The sequence below is a fragment of the Bubalus kerabau genome, chromosome 2 (genome assembly GCF_029407905.1).
Source record: "Bubalus kerabau isolate K-KA32 ecotype Philippines breed swamp buffalo chromosome 2, PCC_UOA_SB_1v2, whole genome shotgun sequence".
In the NCBI taxonomy this organism is placed as follows: Eukaryota; Metazoa; Chordata; class Mammalia; order Artiodactyla; family Bovidae; genus Bubalus; species Bubalus kerabau.
The window spans coordinates 173,745,958-173,772,382 of NC_073625.1; the positions used below are offsets into that span (position 1 = coordinate 173,745,958).

Below are 26,425 nucleotides of genomic sequence, written 5' to 3' on the forward strand. Positions count from 1 at the left end.
GGGCCACAGTTGGACATGACTGACTTATGACACAGAAAGTCATAACCTTAAAAATTATTGAAAAAGATGCTCTTGACTTCTCAGTAAAACATACTAAATAGAATTAGTTGGTATCTCAGATGTCAAGAAGGAAATAATAAAAACATAATCCCATTTCTGCTATAAACAGTTTTTCCAAATCTAAATTTGGAGTGTTTAGTTTTAAAAATTGCACACCAACTCAACTCGCCTCCTCACTTGCTTGAATATTTAGGGTCAAAGGCTGCAAACTGGGGAGGGAAGAAGAAAAGGAGGGGCTAAGAGGGGTTAGATTAACAGAGGCCACAATGCAGGTGTGAGTTGAGGAGTTTTCCGATACAAAGAGCTTGAAATGGGAATAACTAGTGTCCCCACAAAGAGGGATAGATGGAAACAGGGAGTGGAGTAAAATCAATCAATCGGAGGTAAGAAAGAGGAAGGTGAGCAATAAGGATAAAAAGCCCTGAAGTCATTAAAAGGATATGTACAGGGGCTTCCTTAGCAGCCCAGCGCTAAGACTTCACCTTGCAAAGCAGGGCATGTGAGTTCGATCCCTGGTCGGGGAGCTAAGATCTCACATGCCTCAATGCAAAAACAACAAAAAAAAAAACTACCCTAAACATAAAACAGAAGCAATACTGTAACAAATTCGATAAAGACTTTTAAAAAATGGTACACATTAAGAAAAATCTTAAAAAGGATATGTACAAACAGGACTGCTTTGTGTGATTTGTTTTTATGGTTTTAATCTAGTTTCTCAACTGTTACAAATGCTTTCAATATTAATTCTTCTGTTTTGATAGATAAAATTAAGTTCCTTTTAGCAGACAGTAGTTATAGAATTTTTGGAGAATTTGGTTTGGGTTGCCCTTCAAATACAAAACTGATGCTGTGGACCAGCAATCAGGGCTGGACACTTAAGCTGTTTTCCCTGTGCTGCTGATGGGTTATATTGCCTGAGCCTCTGGCTCCCCTGTCACATTACCCATTGTGACTAATTGCCTATATTTGCAGATAAGTAGCTAAGGTTGACGGAGAAGACAATGGCAACCCGCTCCAGTACTCCTGCCTGGAAAATCCCATGGACGGAGGAGCCTGGTAGGCTGCAGTCCATGGGGTCTCTAGCAGTCAGACACGACTGAGCGACTTCACTTTCCCTTTTCACTTTCATGCATCGGAGAAGGAAATGGCAACCCACTCCAGTGTTCTTGCCTGGAGAATCCCAGGGACGGGGGAGCCTGGTGGGTTGCCATCTATGGGGTCGCACAGAGTTGGACACGACTGAAGCGACTTAGCAGCAGCAGGAGCAGCAACTAAGGTCGAGAGTATGATCTGTAATGACTGGACAGATTTTTTTCTTTATGTGAAAAATGGCTAGTTTACAACAGCATTAAATCATAATTTCACTCCACATTAAAAACAGTTTACAAACTTTTACCAACTGACTTCATAGAGCAATATCCTTGAATATAAGATTGACCAAATGCCCAAAGTATTGAGGCCTCAGTAAGAAAATCAGAGTCGAGTCCGGGGAGCTGACCCCACTACGGCTCCTTAAAGCTGAGAATGTGACAGCTACCATCATTATACCTGCACTACTTCGTCAGGTCGCTTCCTCTCCCTGTTCAGTTTACATTGAGCATTTCCCTCTAAGATGCAGAGAAGGAACAAAAGCGTGGGCTTTGGAGTCAGGCGGCCAAGGGTTGGGATCCTGGCTGGCTGGCTGTGGGATCTTCTCAAAGTCACTTATAAAATGCAGATAAAGAAGTCTATTGCCTAGGGTCGTTGGGAAAGGACTGAATGAGACAGACCGTGGCAAGAATGTTGCCAAATATCTGGGAGTTGATACGTGAAATCTGTTTTCTGTGGATGACTGGAGCAGAATACTTCCAACACTCAGGTTTATCATAATATCAGGCCTATCCAAAGCACTAAATGATAACAAGATTTCAGTCTCTTTTATTCTGCTTTTTTTTAATGTCATATTCCATTTGAGTCCTAAGCATGTAAGCAGGTACCATGGAATGTAAACAAGTGAGGAAACAGAAATATACTGAATGAATCATATGTGAAACAACGCTGTGACTCATACAAATGAAATTGCTGCTTGGCTACACAAAAGAATTAACACTAAAATGTTTAAAAAGAGACAACATAAGAATAAGCTATTTTAATCAAGCAAAAACAAATTTATATCCATTAGTTCTAAAAATAAAATTAGACTTTTCCAACCCTTAACATCTGCATTTAATAATATCTTCTAACCAAAATACAGATGCTAAAACAGCAAATTACAATATATCTTGTACAGCATACAGTATGTTTCACTGTTCACACTTACTTTAACTCTAGTTGGTCGTTATGTACTCAATGCATAAACATCACTTCGAATAAAATTTTCACAATTAACAAAAAATGTGACAAGGCTGTCTTAAAACGGCTCTGCTATAAATTGTATAGAATATACAGAATTACAAAGTCAAGTATTTTTTATCAAAATATACACCCCTCCCTGAAACTAACACAAGCTATCAACATTTTAAACGAATAATACAATTATAGAAAATATTTGCAAAATTATTTTTTCATGTATAAATATTCTGCCATATTTACTTTGGTCTAGAATTATTAGCATACAAGTCCACTTAAAAAATATCCACATGGAAGGGCTGGGGGACATCGTTACATGTAATCATTTTATATTTAGAGTTACTTCAAATCAAAATGACTGAAATACACAGTAATTCTTGATTCATAATCCTGACTGAGATAAAACAAATTGGTAGATCACAGGTATGCTTATTCAGTTTTCTAATTATCAATTCAAAATGATTTGCATAAGCCCTTTGTGACTATCTCTTTAACAAAACCCAAATGAATGGTTCAGGTGTACATATATACAATGTATAAAATAAAGTTGAACTCATCTGCATTTTTCCATTTTCCTCTGTTACATAATACTGTTTGTAAGTGAAAGTAGATGAACAAAAGATAAATGCAAATACAATACTGGGGTTATTTAACAACAAAGTACTACAGTATAAAAAGATCAGCTTTGATTATGTCCTTTTCTGGGTGTTGAGATGCTTTCTGGTCCACCCCAATCCATATGAAGTCTTCTTTGTGGAGACATCACAACACTTGAAGAGAGAACCCGGAGTCCTTCAAGCCATTTCTTCACAATGGTAACCTGGTAACCTTGGGTTTCCAGCTGTCAAATCCTGTGAACACGAATGGCTGCAGGTCATCCTTGAACTGGGTTCCAGATTCTGCTCATACTGGTGTTCTGGTATCAAATGGGTAAGAATGTTTTCTCTCTCCCTCCTATTCTGGCAGTTTAAAAAGTTAAAGAATCATGATTTCCAGCTTCCCAGGAACCTAGTCCATGTGACGGAATATCCTAGAGGGGGGTTAGATTTTGAGGGCAGTGTTGATGGTGTGGGTCAAAGAATAAGAACATTAAACACAGAAATGGGTTTTTAGCAAGGGGGCTGAAAGTGGCTCAGTCATGTCCGACTCTGCAACCCCATGGACTATACAGTCCATGGAATTCTCCAGGCCAGAATACTGGAGTGGGTAGCCTTTCCCTTCTCCAGGGGATCTTCCCAACCCAGGGACTGAACCCAAATCTCCTGCATTGCAGGTGGATTCTTTACCAGCTGAGCCACAAGGGAAGCCCAAGAATACTGGAGTGGGTAGCCTATCCCTTCTCCAGCAAATCTTCCTGACCCAGGAATTGAACCAGGGTCTCAGTTGTCTGCAAACATGAAGACAAGGCATCTGACTTGTGAATATATTCTATATATTTTTGAAGCATGTAAGTAAGTCGTGGAACCTTGTCACTTCACATTCTATCTCCCCACCCTCCAAAGACAAAGCTCCATTTGAGGCAAGGAAGGTCATCACTTCCTACCCACTCAAGTCATTATTGGGTGGGGCAGGGGTGTGTGTGTTTCTGTTGTCCTTTATTTATTTTTTAAATAGTATATGCTTGTGGGCTGCATGATTTCCAAGAAGGCTGACAATTGTAGGGATTAGGCTTTCTGTTGCTTTCAAGTGCCTGGGAATTCACCACCACACGTGTGCCTTGCACTTAATTTCCAAGACACTCCTTCAGTGATACAGGAGATGCTAGGTTTTACTTGAACCCTTGAGAATAGTTCTATCTGGAAAGACCTCCACGTCCATGGCCTTGTGATGGATGGAAGACTTCAGGGAGTTTCAGAAGAATTTGACCTTTTTTCATTTTCTAAAGTGAGGCCACTAGCAAGTAATACACAGCACAGCACAGGTAATCACAGGTAACTTCTAGGAAGGTTCTCCCCCGTGGATAAGGCATGACCTATGTTTTTTGGGACTTGAGAAGACCGGTTCTAGTAACAGCTCAGCCATAACTTCAAGAGAACAGCATTCCATCTAAAAGCATACACATGCTCTGAAGTCATACTCAAAATGCTTCCTACTGATTTTTACATCAGTTCTCATTATTTGCAGATCTATTGCTCATCATTATAATTCGCTACAGGGGACATGGACAGTTAAAAGTTATAGTGCTTTATATCTGTATTTTACAAGGTTTGTGTTGCAGAAAAGTAGTTCTAGATAACATATGAATGTCCTACTTGGGTTACTCATTTCACAAGTATTTTCAGCTATACTATTATTTCATATGTACCCATTAATTTAAACAATTTTTAATAGTGCAGAAGCTGGATGAGAATAATGACTGTCATAGCTCATTTACCTTTTAACATATTTATGAAGGTGACATTTTCATGATATCTGACCCTTATATCTCCAGTTACTAAAGACAGTTCAGCAGCCAGCTCCTCTGAGCACTCACCAGAAAGTTTTAAATTACACTAAAATTAAACTCTTTTTTTCTCCCACTGGCAAAAATATCACAACTTAGAACTTCATAAACTTTCACAAGACACTTGGGATACTTGAAGATTCGGCTATTTTGTTTTTGTGTACTTTGCATGAAGTTAATGCTAAAACCCAGAGAGGATATTAGGATCCTTCTTCTGGAATTTGAACAAATGAGATTTTCTTTGTTACATTTCACTCCTTCATAATTGTTAAGTGAACAAAACTAAACAGAAACAAAAGAAACAGCTAACTAAAAAAAACAAAAAAAAAACAAAAAAAAACCCCCCACCAACTTGTATTCTCAAAGGTTTTTTTCCCTAAGATCTCCATTCAAAGGACATTATCAACAACGGTTTGTACATTATCCTTTTGGTCAGTACCTTCCGAATCAATGAAATGTGGATTCTCCAGGGGATTGGAGTTTTCATGGCCCGTGTCACCTTCCGCTTTCTCCTGCTGACTGGGGCTTTTGAACAAGTGTTTCTTCTGGTGCATTCCCAGGGCAGCAGCTGTTTTGCAAATTTTGGGGCACTGGAAGCAGGCATAGCCCTTCCCGTTATGCTCCCTGATATGCCTCTGCTCGTGATTCCTTTTCGTGGACAGATACAAAAAACTCTGAAAGCAGAACTGACAGTGGTATCGTTTTTCTCCCGTGTGGATCCTTTCGTGGATTTTGAGGGTCTCGTTCAAAGTGAAGGCCTTGTTGCAGTACTGACAGACGAACTCCTTCACGCCCAGGTGGATGCGCTCATGCTTCTGGAGGTTGCCGTGCACGGAGAAGCACCGGCCGCAGGTCTTGCACTGGTATGGCTTCTCTCCCGTGTGGCACCGCATGTGCATTTTGAGGGTGGAGGGGCTCTGAAACTGCTTGGCGCAGAGCTCGCATGCGTAAGGCCGGGCCGTGAGATGCCGGTGGGGCCTCCCTTGGCTCCCGGCCCCTGAGGCTTTGTCTCCATCGTCGCAGAGTTCACACTGCAGCTTAGGCATCTCTTTGTTTTCCTCTTCCTCGAAGGCCTTCTCCTGCGGAGCCTTGACCACCGCACAGTCCAGGTCGGCTGGGTATCTACACTTACTGCTCGGGCTTCTGTTTTCATGCTCCTTCCTCCAGTTGGCCTTCCTCATTTTTCTCAACTGTCTGGATTTCTTCTTGGGTTTGTAGTTGTAGTACGGGCGCCACGGTTTGTCCGTGGAATCCTGGTCACTGGCATCATCAAATATCTCGTTCATCTCCATGCACTCGGACTGGCAGAGCCCGAGAGGGTTGTCTCCGTTGGCTTCCTGGTCGCTCTCCTGGGGCAGCGTCTCCTCCTGCGTTTGATACTTGGGTCTCCGCCCTCTCTTATAGAACAGTTTAGAGCCGAGGATGTGCCTCTTCACAATGGCTTCATTCCCGATTTTTACCGTTATTTGACAAAGGGGTGCAACGTTGCTGTTTGTGGAGGTTCCTGGGAGAGCGGGCTTTGCGATGTAGGTTTCAATTTTACTCGTTTCTTTAATGGCATTTGTAGTTTTGCCCAGTGAGCCTCCAGGATCAGCAGTGAATTTGGATTCCTCTGGTACTTCTCCCCTGCTACACGGGCCGGCTTTTCTTTTCTCCTTCATGCTCTTGGGTCTGCTGATGGCCCTCCCAACTTTGTCTGGCTCGGCGGGCTTGCCGTCCTCTTTTGGGGTCTGACTGACAGTCTGGTCTGAAGGAGCTCCTCTGGGGTTGCGGCTGGTCATGGCAGCAATGGCATTGCTGTGCATTATCACCGATGAAAACTGGCTGCTGTGCACGATGACCGAGGGGGCTGAGCCGCTGTAGCTGATCACAGAGGTGGAGTTCTCACTGCTGTTACTCACAGCCAAAACCGGCACATCCCCTGCTCGGGGGTCCGAACTGACAGCGTTTTCAGCAGAAGAAACCGACACCTCTGTGGAATAAAAGTTATTGTCCAGATCCACTTTTAACTCTCCTCTCTCACCCCATTTGGTACCCTCTGCGTTTTGTATACTGGCCGAAGTGGGCACGTCCTGACGTGCTGGTGTTTCCAATGGGATGGCTGGACTGTCGGTCAAGGTGTTTACACTGTCCTGGAAATTCAGAGTAGGTAATTCAGAGCTGTGTGGATTCTGAATAACATAGGGACCAGGTGCAGGCTCATTCAGCTGACTGTTTTCTCGAGCATTTTCATAGGAAGAATGTCGGTAGCTCTTGTAAGGAGCCCTCTTGCATTTCATGGGCAGGAGCCTGTAAAGTTTATATGGATAGACACTAGGCTTCAAGCCTCCATTTGCTGTTTTTTTACTGATGGAAAGTCTATGATCGATGGCATGGAAAGACTTCTGGTGGTTTTTGAGTATATAGTAGGTCATGAATGTCTCCAGGCAGAAAATGCACTGATACCGCCTTTCCCCTGTGTGCCAAATCTCGTGTCTTGTCCTGTACTCAGCCAAGGCAAACACTTTGTTGCAATAATGGCAAGGATATGTTCTCCTCCAGGAGTGAACATTTGCATGTCTTCGGAGGCTGGATAAAGTCACATAACTGCGTTTGCACACCACGCAGCTGTAGAGCATTTGCCCATTAACAAATTTAACCATGTGTTCTGTTTCTGGCAGCGTACTCCCGGGACTGGAAAAGTCACCAATCCTATTCTCAGCTAATAAAGGTTCTGGACCTGTGAATGAACTTCCATTCTGCCCGATGGTGGGATAGTTTTCTAAGAAGCTCTGATTCCCTCCAGGAACGGGCATGTGGCTGGACCTCATGCAGATCTGCTCGTGCCGATCCAGCCTGTTGAGGGTGCTGAACTGCTTGTCGCAGTGCTTGCACACCAAGGGCTCCTGGGTCGGCTTGTGAAGCTGCATGTGGGCGCTGAGCAAAGTGCTGCTCTCGAAAGATTTGGAACAACAGCTGCAGTTGTAAACGAGAGGCGGCACCTCGGCGGCTGGCGGCCCAGGGACATCAGAGGATTTATTTCCCTCCGCCCTGGGAAATTGGACCTCTCCTTCGTTGTGGCTGGGAGATTTTGAAAGGGAAAGAACTGCAGCTGGCTGCGGACTTTCTTCTTGACGCACCTCCAAGTTGCTTGCTGGAGGGGGTGGTATATTTTCTGGAGCGGAATCTGATTCCTGGGGTACGGAGAGTGTCTTTGGCTTTCGGCATGTTTTCGGTTTTGCTGCAACAGCTTCCGAGTTCTCCTTCCCTGTTTTCGCAGGTGAGCTGCTGTCCTGTTCCCGGGCAGGCTGACTTCTGTAAGCCTCAGCCACGGAAGACACGGCAGACACGGCGTAGGAGTGCTCGGCGAGGGTGCGCACGGGCTCCACCTCGTGGCAGACGTCAGTCCTCTCCAGGCAGAGGCTGGTGTTCCTCATGGAGTCGGAGACCTTTTTGAAACTTGCTCTCAAGTCCAGTGGGGAGAACATGTTATTACTGTTTTCTGTTTCGATGATGGAAAATGCATTTGTGATCCTTGGCCCGTTAGTGATGGCTGGTTCTTCATGCCTTTTTTCATTTTTTTCTTCCTTAACCACTCCCTTCTCGGTAATGCAGAATACATAGGGACCCGGGGAATTGGAGAAGTTGCGATCAGTAAGATCTTCCAAGAAGGATATTCCCAGCTTTTTCCCAGCAGCTGCGAGATCAGTGACAGTTTCCTGTCTCTTGACGACGACTGTGGAGCTGTAGATATAATTGAGAATTTCTGTAAACACTTCAGCTTTGAGATCATCCAGCTCCAGGACGTGGCTAGAAATACAGATGGTATGGCTCCAAAAGATGTTTTTGAAATAAAGGCTTGAAGCAGCCAGGACATTGCTGTGGGCTTTAAACTTGGTGTCTTCCACAATGATAGTGACATCACACAAAATGCCCCGAATGCGCTGCTCGTTTAAGATGGAGAGCACTGTGTCGCTGTGTAAGTTGTCCTTGAGGTCCCTGGAAAGGGACATGACTGTCATCTAAAAGAAGAGGAGAGAAGTGGTCAGAGATAAAGGTCCTTCCATGAGGAGCTCTTTGGTGTATAGGCTATTTTTGATTTCTTTGAAAATCTTACTTTTTGTATGAAAATACAGGGTTTTGTAGTCTTTGTTTCTTTTTAATCTCATTTTGTTGTTGCTCCAAAGACTTGGAGTCAACCTTAGAAGCTTAATCTTTATCTTGCCCCAGCCTGTTTCTCATACCATTGCTCACAGTTGTTATAGTTGGAAATCCTCCCAGAACTTTTTCTCTGACTTTCTCCAAAGTTGTAGGCTACATATACATGTCCAAATTTGGTGTGTGTGGGGGGGGGCAGGGTAAGGTTCCCTGATAAATGTTAAGGGTCTCATCATCATTCAGGGCTGCTGTGTTCAATTCTTAGAATCAGGCAATGTCATGGTCCCATCACAAGACTGCTGTGATTTCTGATGATCCACCCTAATGATTTGATCCAAACATAGCCAGCAATGCAGGAGACCTTGGTTCGATTCCTGGGTTGGGAAGATCCCCTGGAGAAGGAAAAGGCTACCCACTCCAGTATTCTGGCCTGGAGAATTCCATAGACTGTATAGTCCATGGGGTCGCAAAGAATTGGACACGACTGAGTGACTTTCACTTTCACCTTAGTTCATGAAGCAAGAAAATTATTTTTTTAAAGTTTTCCTTAACTAAGCAGTGTGTGTGTGTGTGTGTATGTGTGTGTGCACGTGCGCGTGCCCTCAGTCATATCTGACTCTTTGTGACCCCAAGGACTGTAGCCTGCCATGTTCCTCTGTCCATAGGATTTCCCATGCAAGAATACTGGGGTGGGTTGCCCTTTTCTGCTCCAGAGGATCTTCCCCACCCAGGGTCTCCTGCATTGCAGGTGGAGGCTTTACTGCTGAGCCACTGGGGAAGCTGAAGCAAGCAGTATCTGTAACTAAAGGTATTGGCTGCTCAGGGAAGAAGCAAGAACTGGAGGAATCATTCCTCATCTGTGGCTCTGAAGGGTCTCTCAGTGGAAAGTCTTGGTCTGCATGACTGAGTCTGACCACCAGGGGCCCCCTGACCTCTGCACTACTGGCCTGTATGGGGACCCATCTCATTCCTCTGATTTCCCTTTTATCATAGCCATAGTAGCCTGGGGTGTTCAAAAATAACTCTGTGAGGTACTAAAGGCAACCAAAATGGAAACAAAACACAAAACCAGAGAAGTATGTTTCTGAGTTTATAATACTGTCTAGTCACAGGTTCTTAAATTAGCAGAATTTAAAGGCACGGTGGCTCTTGCTCTGGTCTGAGGATCCCACTCCTGTTGTACTCAGGTCATATTATTCTCTATGTTCTATAATGAGCCTGGGTTGGCCAGAGCCTACCCACTACTGTTCTAGTGAGGGACAGTCCAAAGCACCAGCTTTCATGGTTAGCTACAGTAAAAAATACACGGTGCTAGGGACTCGAGACAAAAGTGAAGCTAAAACTTACCCTTAGGAGGTGTGATGCTGTCTGTCCTGTTCTATTATCTTTCACTTAAAAAATGCTAACAGCAACTCACCAAACTAATTTTACTATATGCTAAGAGATCACTCCTGCACTTAAACTGCAGTGCCCTGGCCAAAATACCTGCTCTGGTCTAAAAGACATACTACCCAGCTGCTGTTCATCAAGTCTCTCTCTCTCTGATCAAGCGATGTCCAGAAAGCCCATACAGCTTGCCGCTCTTTAACTCCCAGTGGCCGTGTCTTCCTAGCACTGGAGTAAAACGTTTAGCCCATGGCATTCATTCAGTTGGAAAGACCAGATGGCCACATTAAAGCCTCTCTCTTTCTACCTTTTTGTAAAGCAATTATGAGCTGTGCCCATTATGTTATTTAGTGTCCTTTATACAAGAATCCATTTGATAACTTCTTTTATCTCATTCAGCCACTGGAAAAAGTGCATTTCTACTAACAAATTTTTCATTAACCAGATAATGAGAACAATGCACTCACCACGTTTCTTTTTTAATTCTCGAAACGAGGAAGCTTAGAACTAAGGTTTACCGTAAACTGTTGTAGCCACCGTGAGCCTGGGTTTCTGGTGTGACCACAGTCTCACTTTATTTAGTGATAGCTCTTCTACTCTTGTTTCACCTGCCTTTACCTGTAACCTTCCATGAATCTTCTCCAGGGATGTGGGGGATTATATCTTTAAATAAAATTAAATAAAAAGGAATCTTTATGGCCCCCTCTGTACCCTTGAAGAGAGAAAGGGTCACCCTGAACGGACTGCCAGAGTCTATCCTTCACTGGCTTACACAGATCAATGACCTACCTACTTGGCAGGTGCCTCTTTGGTCTTCCGTGAGGTCTCTGTTTTGGGCCCCTGGGGGACCTACTTTCTCTCCCTTCTCATATCTTCTCCTGTTTGGAAGGGTCGTGTGTGCTCAGTCGCTCGGTCATGTCTGACTCTTTTCGGCCCTATGGATTGTGGACCACCAGCCTCCTCTGTCCATTGGATTTTTCAGGCAAGAATACTGGAGTTGGTTGCTATTTCCTCCTCCAGGGGATCTTCCTGATCCAGAACTCAAACCCCGTGTCTCATGCATTGACAGGTGGATTCTTTACCACTAGCACCACCTGGGAAGCTTGAAAAGGTCAGACCAGATTATAACAGGCTCTAGTGGACTCCCCACAGCAAGTTTTATATTGCAAGTACTAGTTATCATTAAAAGTTATCATTAGATTTGAGTTAAATCACTCAGGATCACTGAGGCTTCAGCACATGGACAGGATTAGAGGGAGGCCAGCTGGTTGCAAACCAGCTAGTCAGGCCATCCTCTAGCCCAGGTAAGAATTAATCCATCCACCCCAGACAGTGTGAGAGCCTGGGAAGGAGTAGATGGCCTCAGCCCCACCTAAAAAGGTGAGATGGGGAGAGTTAGTATGTGAATTCAGAATTTAATTCTCTTGACCGTTATTTCTTGAATACTGGCTGAGTGCTATAGGAAGACAAGAGTTCATTTCTCCTTGGAACAGAGATTTACTGAATACCTACTTTATGCTATGGGACAGAAGTTCTCGAACCTGGCTATGTATCTGAATCACCTGGGAAGCTTTAATATAGTACAGCATTTACAGAGTCCCCCTGCAGAGATTCTTGTTTGGAACAGCTGAGGTGAGACCCTGGAACCTATATATATTTTTGTACCTTATTTAGCGAATAAGGAACATTCTATTTGTCCCTGTGATAACAAATTTGAAAGGCACACGAGTAAACACTGAAAAATCTTGTCTCAGAGGATATTCACGTGGTTTTTATCCATCAGCCAGAACCAGGTTTGGGGGCTGACACTAAAATCCAGCACCGTTACAGAAACAAAAATTCTGCCCCCAAGGGTCTGCAGTATAGCAGGGAAGGTAAGACGGGTTCACACGATGCTGTAAAGCCAAGATTCCCAGTGAAGGTGCAGGATCAGGAATGCTGGGACAAAGAGTAGCGGGGAGTGGCCCCGGGATGGGGGTGAGGGAAGGCAGGAGAACCTCGGCAAACCCCCTTTCCGGGAGAGGTGACACTGACCAGCTCTGCCTGCTGAAGTGGACAAAGCTGAGGAACACGAAGTTCAGTCAGAATGAGGCACAGCTGAGTTTAATGCCCTCAAGAAGCTTGTAATCAAGGAGCCCATGTCAAAGTTTAGAACAAAGCATCCAAATCCATAAATGCAAGGTGAAAAGGCAGTGACAGTTGTCAAAGATGCAATTTCAAGTCATATTCTACATGTCCGACGTGCAACTGAGTTTGAAGTCTGAAGACCAGAGGGGACCCACTGTGGCCCTCGAACACAGCTGGTCCCTACCAGTGGTGTTTGATACAGGTAGCATTTGGACCATGTTTTTGGAAAAAAAAAAGTTGATGTCAAAGAACAGTAAGGTTTAACATAAAAATCAATGTGTCTTCTCCTGAGAAACAGGAAGACGGGACAACAGCGGGGCTGCTGCCCGCCTGGCGACCGGGCAGCTGCGTCCCTGCGTCACCGTCACCTGCGGGCACGTGCTGCCTTTCCCGGCGCCCACTGCCCAGCGGCTTCTCTCAGCACCAAGCCCGGCCCGGCCCCGCTAGCCAGTTTGGTTTGTGCCACTGACGAGAACATGAAGTGAAATCACATTGGACCCAGAGTTTTGAACAGTCATCCTTTCTTTAAGGATATCCCTAAAGTTAGAATTCGGACTTAAATGAGTTCGGGGGGAGGCAGTCATTCCCACCAAAAATAGTATTCTTTGACTTAAAAAAAAAAAAGTGATCTCCTCTGCTATTTTTCTTCATTGAGAGTAAGTAAAAACAGAAGTCTTAGGAGTTCTTGCCAATGGAAAGCCCACAACACACTTCAGAAAAAGAAATAGAGGCTGGAAAGCCCATGAGATTAAGTTTATATGTAATATTCTGAAACATGTACTAAAAAGCAAGTTTCGTATAATATATCTATTATTTTCAGTAGTATCACCAAGATGGAATAAATAAGCATGAAAAATGTTATTGTTACAAAATTTTTGGTTAGCCATTATTTTAAAACAATAAATCAATCTGTAATTAGATAACAGTGATCATCTGATTTATGTTACTATTTTCCTGAGTTTGTTTTTTAGCTGTAAAGCTTTTAACATACACCTTCTAAACACACAAATACACATACGTATATATCCACATGCACATACCAATAGATCTATGATTATATAAACATATGAACATATGCTAGTGGAAACAGATTTTATAAGCACAATAAATATCGTGAAAGTATAATTCAGCATCTAAAACAAGAAGACACTTGAGAGAGAAAAGGGGATACAACTAATAACTGTGCCAGATAAACAGGTATACATTGGGACTATATCCTGGGAAATGAGGATGAAGGGTCATCCTGTATTTATATATATATAAAAATATACATATCTATATAAACTAAATATAAAATTCTACATTATAATTACATGTGTATATTGAGATAAAGTATACTTGATAAGTATTTAAAATGCTTTGAAGAATTTTATAAATATATGATAAACATACTTTATAACTATACTTCATACCAGGGCCATTGGGAAATTCTACTTAATTAGCATATGCAGAATCTGCTGCTGCCTTTGTCTCCTGCATTATTCCAACCTTATATAATACATTCATATTATGTAAGGATGGGCACTGAAGATGCTTTTGATGATTAAAATGACTTTTCTTTTTTCAAATTAATTTTTATTGGAGTATAGTTGCTTTACAATGTTGTGTTAGTTTCTACTATTCAGCAAAGTGAATCCACTGTATGTTTACATTTATCCCCTCTTTGTTGGATTTCCTTCCTCTTTAGGTCACCACAGAGCACCAAATTGAGTTCTCTGGGCTGTACAGTAGGTTCTTATCAGTTATCTGTATATTATATATACATAATATCAATAGTGTAAATATATTAATTCTAATCTCCCAATTCATCCCACCCCACCTAAAATGACTTCTTCACTTACTTTTAGAGTTAACTAGCATTAAAAAAGTTAAAAAAAAAATCTATGCTGATGGTAAAATATGCAAACAGTACAGCAGCGGATTAAGGGACAAAGCAGAAGTCCCCTCCCCTCAGCCAGACTCCTCAACTCCACTCCAGCATACACACAACACACACAACTCACGCACTCCCTACACGAGTCCTCTTCTCATAACTCAGAAAGATTTCTACGTTCTGCCTGTATGAAGCTTTAGAAGAAAAACTGCATTTCCTCCTGAGGCTCTTCTGTCCTCACCCCTAGCTCCTCTGCCTGGCAATTCCTGTAATTTACTCATCTCAGGTGACATCTCCTTCGGTCAGCCTCCCTCCTCATGAATTTCCAGTCTGCGGTTCCAACCTTTATTGTCGCATGCAATATTGTGCATTTGTACACATTTCTATCCTTCCTATTTGCTCCTTGAGTTTAGGGACAGTCTTGGTACCAATACATTGTTGATTCTGACAGTAAGTGAGCAGAGACATTGGCTCCTCAGGCCCCGAGCAGCCAATGGCTTAAATGACATATTGTACTTAGAAAGCTACCTTACTTAAAGCTTTAAAAATCAGACCTGGGTGAACCCAAATTCTACTCGAGAGAAAGCAAAATTACTAGGAAAATAAAAATAAATTCCTGTTCCTTTTTTTCTTTCCTAGTTTCCTTGTAACCCTGAGGGTTCTCAAAGTATGTTTCATGGATCTCTGGGTCTCCCAAGACCCTTTCAGCAAGTTCTTAAGGTCAAAACTATTTTCATAACCACACTAAGATGTCATGTGTCTTTTTTACTGTGTGAACATGTGCACTAATGGTACAAAACCAAAGATGGGGAAAACTTCTACAGCCTTATCACATATCAAGCCAGTAACAGTTGGATTAAGGAGTAATTATCATTTTATTAAATCTGGATCCTCGGAAGGACACATAAGACACTTCTGAATGCATAAGGAAAAATGATGACTACCTTGAGAAAAAGCATCTGGTGTTTCCTAGAGCTCTGAGTCAAACTTAACAATATTTTTTTTCATGGAACATCATTTTTACTTGAAAAAAATTACGGTAAGATAAACCATGGCTATTCAGATACGGGTACTTGGGCAAATATTTTCTTAAAAATAAAATAAGTGAGTCTGTCATTTCAAGGAAGCAGCCATTTTGTTGCCAATAATAAAATCAGACTGGAGCAAAAAACAGAATTTTGGAAAACTTGTATCTACCACAATGAGCTCAACATTCCTCAATACATAATGACTTTTCTGATGATGTTGGTGGTGACGTTAATGGAAGTGATTTTTGGATACTGAGTAATGAATTTGGAAGATATACATGGCTCAGTGAACCAATATTTTCCAAATGACCAATGCATATTACCAAAAAAAATCATGCATGAGCTAAAAAGTGTAACAGAGAGCCATATATTTACATGTAACAAACTGCGGAAAGTTCACTGATACGGATTCCATGTTGCAATTAACCTTTAAGAAAGTCCTACTGGTAGATACTGGTATAGCATCAAAGAATACCCACAACTAACTAAAAAGGTTATTAAAAAACCAAAAACAAAAAAACTTCCCTTTTCCAACTACCTAGCTGTGTGAGGCTGGATTTTTTTCATATAGTTCAACTAAAACAGCACACTGCAGCTGAATCCAGAAGCAGATTTGAAAATCCAGCTATCTTTCTATTAAGTCAGATAGTAAAGATATAGTATACATTTGAACAGTACAGGTTTGAACTGCTTAGATCCACTTGTACACAGATTTTTTTTCAGTAAATATGTACTATAGTGCTACATGATCCACTGTTGGCTGAACCCACAGATGCAGAACTGGAGGAAGGGATACAGAGGAGGGGAGATTTTGTGGATTTGTGACCCAGTGGAGAGTCTGTGCTGTATCTAACACCTGTGTTGTTCAGGGGTCAACCATATTTGCAAAAAATAACACCACTCTTCTCACAAATTTTTGCTTTAGAAAATAGTTATTTTAAAAATAAAAATGTATCATTTTACCATGTAATTGGGTTTATTGTAGCCAATTTTTGCAAGTTAACAAATAGTTTTTAAATTCTCCTTTAAAACTTTGAATGTGACTCAGATAAACAAAAGCTCTTTGGGTCCTTAAAGATTTATAAGAATGTAAGGGGGTCCTGGGAATCAAAAGTTTGAGAACCACTGCTTTAAACAGTAAGAAAATATTCAAAATCATATTTAAATAAATGACTTAGAAATTATTTTACTCAATAAAATGAATCACACGTAAGACAAAATGAATGAAAGTGTGCTAAAATACAAAGCAGAAATACCCAGGAGTCAGGAGAAACCAAGGCACAGAGAAACACAGACACACCACGGTCACACAGATACACACACACTCTACAGCTGTCTTTAATTTTCTAAGCTGGAAGTGACTGCTACCTATCACTTGAGTGTGAGCATGGCTGTAAAACCAGGTGGACCAATAGTCCCTTCACACTACACTCAGGTAAAAACTGCTCCTCGATTTGCTGCCTATATTGTTTGTACAACCTATCCTTGCTTGAATCTTTGACTTCAAGTCTCAAAGGCTGGCTTGGTCATAGCATTCTGTTTGCCCTTGGAGTCTATCTATTCATCTACTAAATCAGCCCCTCCCCATTATATCCTGGATACCTGTTCTGGGTTTAAACTTGAAAACACTTCTTGGCAATGATCTGAGCAACTAATTCCTAGTATTTCCAGCCTAATTAAATCTTCCCTTCCCCAAGTAGACAAGGCAATTTTACTAAAGCACAGAGAAGTCAAAAACTTAAAATGATAGTTTCCATAAAATTTTTAACTCTCCCAATGTAAACCGCCCCCCCCCCAAATCTTGAAAAACCTCTTTAAATTGTTTAACCAAGTGTAACTATTATGTAACTTTATAGAGCCTGTTAATAAAATCTGGTGTACTTTTATTAGCAAGTCTTTAAGACATCACAGATGGAGAGTGAAGTAATCCTGTCCAGTCTGCATTCTTAGTGAGAACTTGCAGTCACTCACTCAAGGCTACGCTCCAGGGCCAGACTGAATCCCATTTTTCTGTATCTTCTGATCAGAGGAAAACACCAGGCGCCCTCTCCCAGCACCTTGGCCACTCAATTCCCAACATACATAGTAACGAAACTGAATCAACGGAGCAACTTTCTCCTCTTTCTACTGCCATGCTTCTATAAAAAGACACTTGGAAATAAAACCCAACTAAAAAAAGAACACACTGTATTAGGATACTGACCTGGAATCACGCACAAGTCAAACTCACAGTCTATATGGGGCCAGCGCAAGACCCATACTGAAGCAGAATCTACTGCGTGGACCTGCCATTCTCCGCGGAAAGTGTTCTGACAAAGGACACCACTTCAGTGATCTGGGTCCCCATCCTACACACATCTTTGCAGTGCCTTTTCTCACAGTCACGTTGGGTGACTACGTCAGACCTCCTCACGTGACAGGGTCTTAGAAACACATGCATCAGATCTCGGAAACAGATTACAAAACAGAAGCCCTTTATGGAGTTCAGCGACATCTAAGAAAAGGAAAATCCTCTCACGTTGCCTTCTAAATGCAGCCCAAAAGGAGCAGAGAAGAGCTGCATTTATCAGATTTTCACGCATTTAAGCTATCAGATTCAAGAAGGTGTAGCATGACAAGGGAGGTCTGTTTTTCATCTGAAATTCAGGAGGCTGGAAAAGGTAACATCAGGAAACTGCTGGAGTCCACTCAACAGGGAGGCAGCTTGGCTTGAGCCACCTTTCTTGACTATGTTGTTCTGAAAAGGTAAACATTTGGTCTCCAGACTTGTAGTTGCGTGTATATGGATTGTGAGAAGGAGTATTATCAGATTCACAAGTGACGCAACATGCCCGGTTAAATATTTCAGGTTGCTTGTTTGGAAAGATGAAAGGGGGAAAAGGTCCTTTGTTTCTCTCTCTTTTTTTATCCTTTTTGAAACACAGCAGTGTTTAGAGGAGGTAGCCCTTGGGTTCATCTCATGATTGAGCTTGCCCGGACACCTGCTTGCTTAAGAAAGCTGGCAAATGTGCTTGGAGAATCTTATCTCTAAAGCCCTGAAGTGCTGCATCCGTTTCTTGTCCTACCAAATTCCACTGACATTTAGAGGTGCTAATGTGAAAAGGAATTTTAAAAGTCTGAATGCTGTGGGAACTGAGTTACCAGAATGACCAGGACAGGGGTCCTATCCCCTGGAACTTCTCATTTTACAGGTGAGCATATGATCTAGAGTTGGTTTCAAAAGCCAAATACCTTTTTCTTAAAGGCCTACCTGATTGAATAGCCCCATTCCTCTCAGTTGACTGTGACCTGTCAGGGAGGATGGAGGGAAGAACTATTATACATTCTGGCTTCTGAGCAAAAACGAACTTCCTGCTCATTGCGATAGGTTATCCTAAAAAAAGGACAGAGACCAACTGCTGCATGGTGTTAAAACTATCTAAATCCACCTGCCATTGCACCCATCTCCACCCCTAGCTTCCTGCACCCCAGCTTTCTAGGGACTCCTGCAAGACAATGAATCACAGTTTGCATGGACTTTTTCTGGATGAACCATAACCTGGGCAGAGAGGAATGAACCAGGTAATACACGTGAAAAGCAGCAAGCACAGTGCTCAGCACACAGCAGGGGTTAAAGAATACGGGTGAGAATCAGCTTGAGAACTGACTCCCAGTTCTGTGTCCTGCTCGCCTGTGACTGAACATAACCACTTAGGCATGCAATGCGTAGGGTGGTCTTTTAACTGCACGAAGGAGATCAAGTCAGGCCCTGCCTAGAGCCCTTCAGTGGCTATCCCCAGGTGTTAGGGTGGAATAAAGACCCCTCGCTGTGGCCTGTGAGGCCCTGCACTGTCCATGGGTCCCAGCCACTATTCCCAGACTCCCACCCCTTCTGCCCCACTCTCTGTGCTCACACTCAGTCCTCCCTTTGCTGCCAGTCTCTCCTGGCCCAATTCCAGTCCTGCCCAGGGGGCTGGCTCACCCCTGCTTTAGGCCCAGCTCAAATGTCAACTCCGAGGGACCACCCCATCTCTCTATTTGCTCCCGCCTCTACTTGCCCTCCCATCACCTTCATGCTACATACTTCAACCTGCAATTATCACAAATATTTGCCTGCTTGTTCGCTGTCCACTGTGTCTGCCAGAAAGTAAACTCCAGGAGGGAAAGGACCTTATCCATCCCGTTCACGGCTGTGTCTCCAGGCCACAGGGCACGGTAGGCACTTGGGAACTATTTGAAAGCACAGAGACTCACCCTGATGAAAAGAGCCACCACACTCCTGGGCCCACTTATCTGCTCTGCTTTTTCATTTCCACAGCACTCACAGCATCCCCATACACTGCAGAATTTACTCATTATTGACTGTCCATCTGCCTGCTAGAAATTTAAGCATCATGAGGACAGAAATCTCTGATTTTCTGCACTGATGTATCTTAGGCACCTAGAACAGTGCCTGATACATCGCACGCCCTCAAAATATTCATGTACTACATGAACGATCCGTACTATAAACAGATACATGGTCCTAAATCAGCATTATGTATGGATAGGCACTGTATATACTTCGAATTACAAGGTTCATCTATGTGAATTTCCCCAACCAATTTTGAATAAAACTGCTTTCATCTGATACATTTCAGGTTGTAAAGCACTTCACATATTAATCTATTTAATCCCCTTCATAATCCCGTGAGGCAGACACATAAAATGGAGACACTGCTACCAACTCAGGGTTAAATGCATTAACAGAGTCAGTGCTCACCACACGGAAGCTGCTAATCTCAGGCCCACGGTACAGATGTGGAAACGGAACCCAGGGTACTGCCTCACTCACAGCAGAGTGGTAATTGCTGATGCGCCCAGCGCCCAGCCCCCTGCAGGCTACCGCGTCACGCAGATCAGGAGGGAAGTCGGAGCAGCTGACTCGCCATCTCCGAGCACAAGATGGCTCTGCACCAAGCCCAAGCTGCAGGCGGGTGGTGCAGGCTCACCCCTGAAAAGCCCGAGGCAGGGAACAGACCCGGGCGGACTCCAAGAGCTAGGGCTGGTCGGTGGGTAGCCTGCCTGGGCCCCACACCCGGAAGTCACGGAAAAGTGCCGCCTGACGTGAAGCAGAGTGTGCCAGAGGGGTCCCCTGAAAAACCAGCTGAGGATTGGAGCTCAGGCAAGCCTACCCGTGACCATGGCTGGCAGTTACCAGGGCAACCTGCGCGTTGCCAGAGGATGAGCCTCAGGCCCAGGACCTATCACTGCTTCCCTGGGTGTACCGTAATGGGACACAAGGCAATTTCAAGGTGCCAGCTGAACACACAGTCAGTCAGCATCTGCCCCACAGCCCAGAATTTACTAAACAGCTGAGGCTTTTACACTACACTCACATGTAGCCAACTTAAGATTTTTAGTATTAAAAAAAAAAGTTGATTTTTAAAAGTTTGTTGCCAACTCAGTCCAAGGACGTGGACTGAATCCATCAGGAAGATGAGTTTTCATGTGCCTCCCCCGATCCCCCACTTGAGTATTTAGACTTGTCCTTTCATTACAGGCCTGTGGATGATACAATCTCACGGATCATGAGACTCAGGCTGGGGACCTGTCAGTCGGGATAAAGCATGAGACCAGTGGCGATGAAGCATCAGGGGAGGGTTAGGGGAAGGGAAGCTGTGGGGTGGGGCCGCCTTTGGGAGGGAGCCTTTCCATGACAGTGAAAACAATCTCCTGGCCAACATGGATCTGAGACATGGTTAGGGAGGCTCCTTAGAACCCTGAACCCAAATTCCAGTATCTTTACCAAAGCTTAGAAGGTCTCTGTGATTTGACCTCATTTCCTGCCACTCTAACCCAGCCCAACCCTCCTTCTGTTCCTTGAATATGCCGAGGATCTTCCCACCTCAGGGCCTCTGCACATGTGGCTTCTGAAGCCAAGAATGCCTTTCCAGCCCAGGCAGCAGCCTATCCTGGTCTCTATCCAACAATCCATTACCCCTCAATCAGGTTTACCTGTCCTATACCCCTCAGCAGACTCTTCTTGCATAGTATATACTATGGTTATAGGCTTCCCAGGTGGAGCTAGTGGTAAAGAACCTGCCTGCAACGCAGGAGACACGTTCTTGATCCCTGGGTAGGGAAGATCCCCTGGAGGAGGGCATGGCAACCCACTCCTGTACTCTTGCCTGGAGAATCCCATGGACAGAGGAGCCTGGAGGGCTACAGTCCATAGGCTCACCAAGAGTCAGACATGACTGAAACGACCTAGCATGCACACACGCACTATGCTTGTAGTTAAGTATTATTTCATAAATGTGTGCTTTACCACAAGCGTATGAATTCTGTGAAGGCTGAAACTATTTACCACTATTTACCACAGTTTCCCCTAGCTCTCAGCACCACACTTGGCACATAACACGCTGATAAACTTTTATGAAGTAAATGCAAAAACAAAAAACACCCAGACAATAAGCTCTCTAGAGCCCACCACACGGCACTGTTAACCAGGCTTTCTAGATCCAGAGTTAGGTCAACACGAACTGCCCTACTACTTGTCACTGATGCTAAAAGGTTGAACATTAAAAAATCAACAAGTCTGACACTGTAAAAGGAAAAACAAAACACACACACACACAATCAACTCTGCTGGTCTAAAACTGGAGCTGGATAAGACAAGAGAGGGCTGTCCACTGCCATAAAGTTATTCTGCTCACACAAGCTAAAACAATGAAACACAGCTCTGAAGCACCAAAAAACTGCTTACTATTATTGCTTTGGCTCAGAGAAAGGAAAAGAGTATTTCTTCAAGCTCTAACGACGTGCTTTGTTCTGTTACCGACAAAAACAACAGGCCCAAAATGGAGCTGCTTATGCTATGCCTCGTGTATCAAACTGGAACTTACTTAAGAGTTTTGGCTCTCTCTGCAATGCAATCCTAAACTAGATATCAGCTTAAATCAGGAATAGACTGATGAGCATTAGTTAGGTAGTTTGCCTGACAATCCCTGTCACCCCCTATAAGGAAAGGAACCTTGCAATAACCAACCCACATTTTTGCCTGGTATAATTTCCTTGTTCTGTTCCCTTCTGCCAATAAAACCTCTCACCTTGTGTAGCTCTTTGGAGCTCCATTCTGTCTGCTAGATTGGATGTTGTCTGACTCATAAATCACTAAATAAAGACAGTAAGATCTTTAAAATGTACTCAGTTGAATTTTGTCCTTTTGTCTTTAAGCCCTAAGCATTTGGCCTTTGTCTCCTGAGTGCTTGGACTGAACTAGCAACAAACTTTTAAAAGTTAACTTAAAAAAAAATGCTAAAAATGTAAAGTTATCAACGTGGGGGTGCAGCATAAGGTCCTAGTGTCGGGTGTTTAACAAGGCTCCATTTCCATACCTGTGCTCCCTGCAAGCACCCCAGGGATGTCTGCTTTCTGTAACCACTTTCAGTTCCTTCCAAGGTCATTTCCCTCAATCAGCCCCCTCTCATGAAATGCTGATCAGGAGTAGGGTCTGGGCTAAGTGAAGCACAGCTGGGTCTGTGGCCTGCTTCTGGGTCCTGTAACTGTGGATGCTTGTGTTTCCTGGTACAATGATTGGTGACCCACCCCCAAAGGCATACACAAGCCCCCTTTGCCCATCAGAAAACCAGCAGTAAGACGGAAGAGGCATCATAATGTGAGCTTACAATGGTGGTTCTCTGCAGAACTCTACATTGGACTCACCTGTGGAGTCTCAAAAAGAATAGGAGCCAGGTGATACTGCTGATACTGAATCCGTTTCGGGAACGGGATCTGGGTAGGTGGGTGTGTGGCACCCTGCTGAAAGTTACCCAGGTATGTTGTACACACAAGCTGGCCCACGACTTCTAACTACCCTTTGAAGAATCAGGTCACTGTGTCTCCTGTGGGTGTTGGAGCCCCTCTGGGCAGCCTCCCTGAGAGCTGCTTTAAAGTGACGTTGACATTCCACCACACGTGTGTCAGCATCCCCCACTCATTCATGGGACAGGAGGAAGCTCACCTAAATATGCCAGCCGCGTGCTATGCCCCCAACACCACACAAGCACATCCCTGTACCCAGCAGTGCTCTGCACACTCCATATACACTGTCCTGATGAAGCCTCACAGCAACCTTATTTTGAAAATTAGAAAACTGAGACTTGGAGAGGCTGTGTAATTTGACCAAGGACATTTAGTCAGTGAGCAGCAAAGCTGGGATTAAAACCTGAGCAGGATGACTCAAAAACTACACTCTCCACTATACGTTTGGAGCACCAAAAAACAAAGCACTTAGCTTTTCCTGGTATCAGAAGTTCTTTACTGGTATCAAAAGCTCCTATGTTCATGACCCCAGCCTATCAACCAGTGTGTGGGTGCTTAGCAATCGGTAGCCTGGATTTGAGCAGGGCACCACCTTGAAGGGGACAGGTTATGCCCTGTGGTATGCTGTGGGGTGGGGGTCTTGTGGGGCTCATAGCCTGCCCACAGTTTGCTTGGCCCCAGGCAGGTACCCTGCTGAGGGCTGCATCCCCCTGCCAGAAGGGGCTGTATCCCCCATATGCACAATGATTCTATACGGATCATCAAATGGCTCTGGAGTGAACGCTTCACGTAATTCAGAATTTTCCATAAATTTCTACTTTTAATTTATTTTCTTTAAAAAATGTAAACTTTAGGGGCTTCCCTGGTGGTCCAGTGGCTCAGACCTCATGCTCCCAATGCAGGGGGCCCGGGCTTGATCCCTGTTTGGGGAACTAGATCCCACATGCTGCAACTAAGAGTTCAAATGCTGCCACGAAGATCGAAGACCCTGCATGTCACAACTAAGACCTGGGGCAGCTAAATAAGTAATTAAAAAAAATGTCATTTTAAAAAAGTCATCAAAGTAACAGATGACACTATTAAATAAACATTATCATTTTGGTCCATTTCCATTTCAAGGTAATATTTATCAAATGTCTACCACCCTCCAGTTATTGAGTATAACACAAGGGGCTACCACAAGAAGTGGGTACAGAAGGGGCATACTGCTGCTGCTGCATCGCTTCAGTCGTGTCCAACTCTGTGCGACCCCATAGACGGCAGCCCACCAGGCTCCGCCATCCCTGGGATTCTCCAGGCAAGAGTACTGGAGTGGGTTGTATAGGGGGTGATTAAAGCTACTGAACTAAGACAGCTGAGGGACCTGAGAACACTGTATTAGTCCACTCATGAAGCAGGGTTCTCCTGAAGGATAATGTGGGATACAGCAGACCATGTCCAGTCTAGCACTGTGGCTAAGAGCCTGAACTCTGGTGTCAAGTTTGGCTCTCATCATGTTCTGGCTATGACCTTGGGCAAGCTTCTTACTCTGCACCTCAGCATCTTCATGTGCAAAATGGAGCTAATAATAGCATCTTATCAGGTTAAAATGAAGATTAAATGACAGTAGCCATGAAGTGGTTGGCTTAATATCTGGTACAAAGTCAAGCTTAATAAACATTAGCTATTATTAGTATAACTATTACCAATTAATTATTATTAGTGGTAAATGTCAGTAGGAACAAGTATTACCAAGTCTTGACCACAGGCCCCAAATACAGGGAATGTGATATTCCTCAATGGTAGGGACAAATACTCTATTTCACTGTGTGCCCGGAGTTCGCCAGTCCCCCTCACAGTGTTTTCCACCCTAGAGGGGCTCATCAACTAATCATCTTCCTAATGCCAAAAGCAGTTATTACATCTGAGCCTTAGCCCATATGTGGGCACTGAGTTTCAAGTATCATCAAAATGATTTTCTTCAGTTGCATCATATGTTAGCACTTCTTCTAAGCCTACAGAAGAAAGCATTCAGATCTTAAATAAAAATTATCCAAGTAGGCTATTAGCAATTTTTTAGCAATTAGTAAAAGCTGGACAGGAAGGAAACTAAAATAATGTATTTAAGACAAATAATCTATACATTTCTTCTGTGTGCACTTGTCTTTTTAAGTCAGAAGGTCACTCAACTTTTGGCTATAAAAACAAGGTCTGGTGCTGGCCGTTGATTGGATCATGTGCTGGTTTTATTTTTATTTTTTGGCCATTTGGCACATGGGATCTAAGTTCTCCAACCAGGGACTGAACCCATACCCACTGCGGTGGAAGCATGGAGTTCTACCCACTGGACTGTAGGGGAAGTCCCACGTGCTTGTTTTATATGGTGAAATTCTTTCATTTTATAAGAAAGCCTTCCCTGTGTTCTGCTTCATCATCTGTCCTATCTCTTTAGCCTCTTGGCAGACCACATTTGCTCCTCTGCCCTCACACTGAGGGGATTTTTACAAGGGTAAATTCTTAAGACCTCCTCTCTCTTACTTTAAACTAGGAACCTAATAACAGTAGTTTGGTTATGATTTATTTTAGAGAACATTTTGATGTTCTGGATTTTTCATGTTAAAGTCTTTTTAATTTATGTCTCAGTTTAATGGATTCATTAGGTTGTGGCTGATTCAGTGAAATTTTTTTTGAAAATCTGAGTGTGGTCTGGGGTTTTGCACATTTATGTGCTGATTCTGGAGTTTGGTTCAAGCTGCCATTGAATCATTGAATTCCCTGATTAAAATTTTTGACAACTGTCAGAAGGAGCCAGTTGTTCCAAGCTTTCTTTTTCTTGGTCCCCAAGCTGTCCTTTCTCCTCCTGTGGAGTTATCTTTATCCTCAGAGGGCAGAGCAGGGCCCCTGCTTACACACTCCTGGGCTCAAACTCCAGTTCTGCTACTTAGTAGCTGTATGAATTTAAACAAGTTAATTAGCATCTCAAGACTTGGGCTTTTTTTTTTTTTTTTTTAATCTATAAAATGGATATAATAGTGCAACTTAGTTCTTAATAGGATTAGAAAGGACAATCCAGATAAACCATAGTATCTCAGTCTATTGCTCTTTTACACTCTGATAATTTTCCATGAAAATTCCAGAAAACAAAACAATCCCAGCAACTCTTTTCTTTAGCTCATCTCATTATGATAATAGCAACCAATTTAACGCCTGTTGGTTGAAAGGGTGTTGGAAGCAGGGGGTCATTTTGTAAGTGGGGATTTCCCTGGGGCTGAAGTGGAG

General features: G+C 43.3%; 1 protein-coding gene across 17 annotated transcripts in view; it reads right to left on the reverse strand.

The window, feature by feature from the left end:
• Window positions 1-1,960: 1,960 nt before the first annotated feature.
• ZBTB38 (zinc finger and BTB domain containing 38) overlaps window positions 1,961-26,425 on the reverse strand; it is a 141,119-nt gene continuing 116,654 nt past the window's right edge. For 5 of the 17 annotated variants that reach the window (XM_055569508.1, XM_055569509.1, XM_055569510.1 and 2 more), the window contains 2 exons: window positions 18,633-18,670; window positions 1,961-8,832 (listed from right to left, as the gene is read on the reverse strand). In XM_055569508.1, coding sequence (XP_055425483.1) covers window positions 5,221-8,832; window positions 18,633-18,650 — 3,630 coding nt within the window. In that variant the 5' untranslated portion in view covers window positions 18,651-18,670 and the 3' untranslated portion in view covers window positions 1,961-5,220. The other 12 variants (XM_055569516.1, XM_055569515.1, XM_055569517.1 and 9 more) reach the window with 7 other exon arrangements.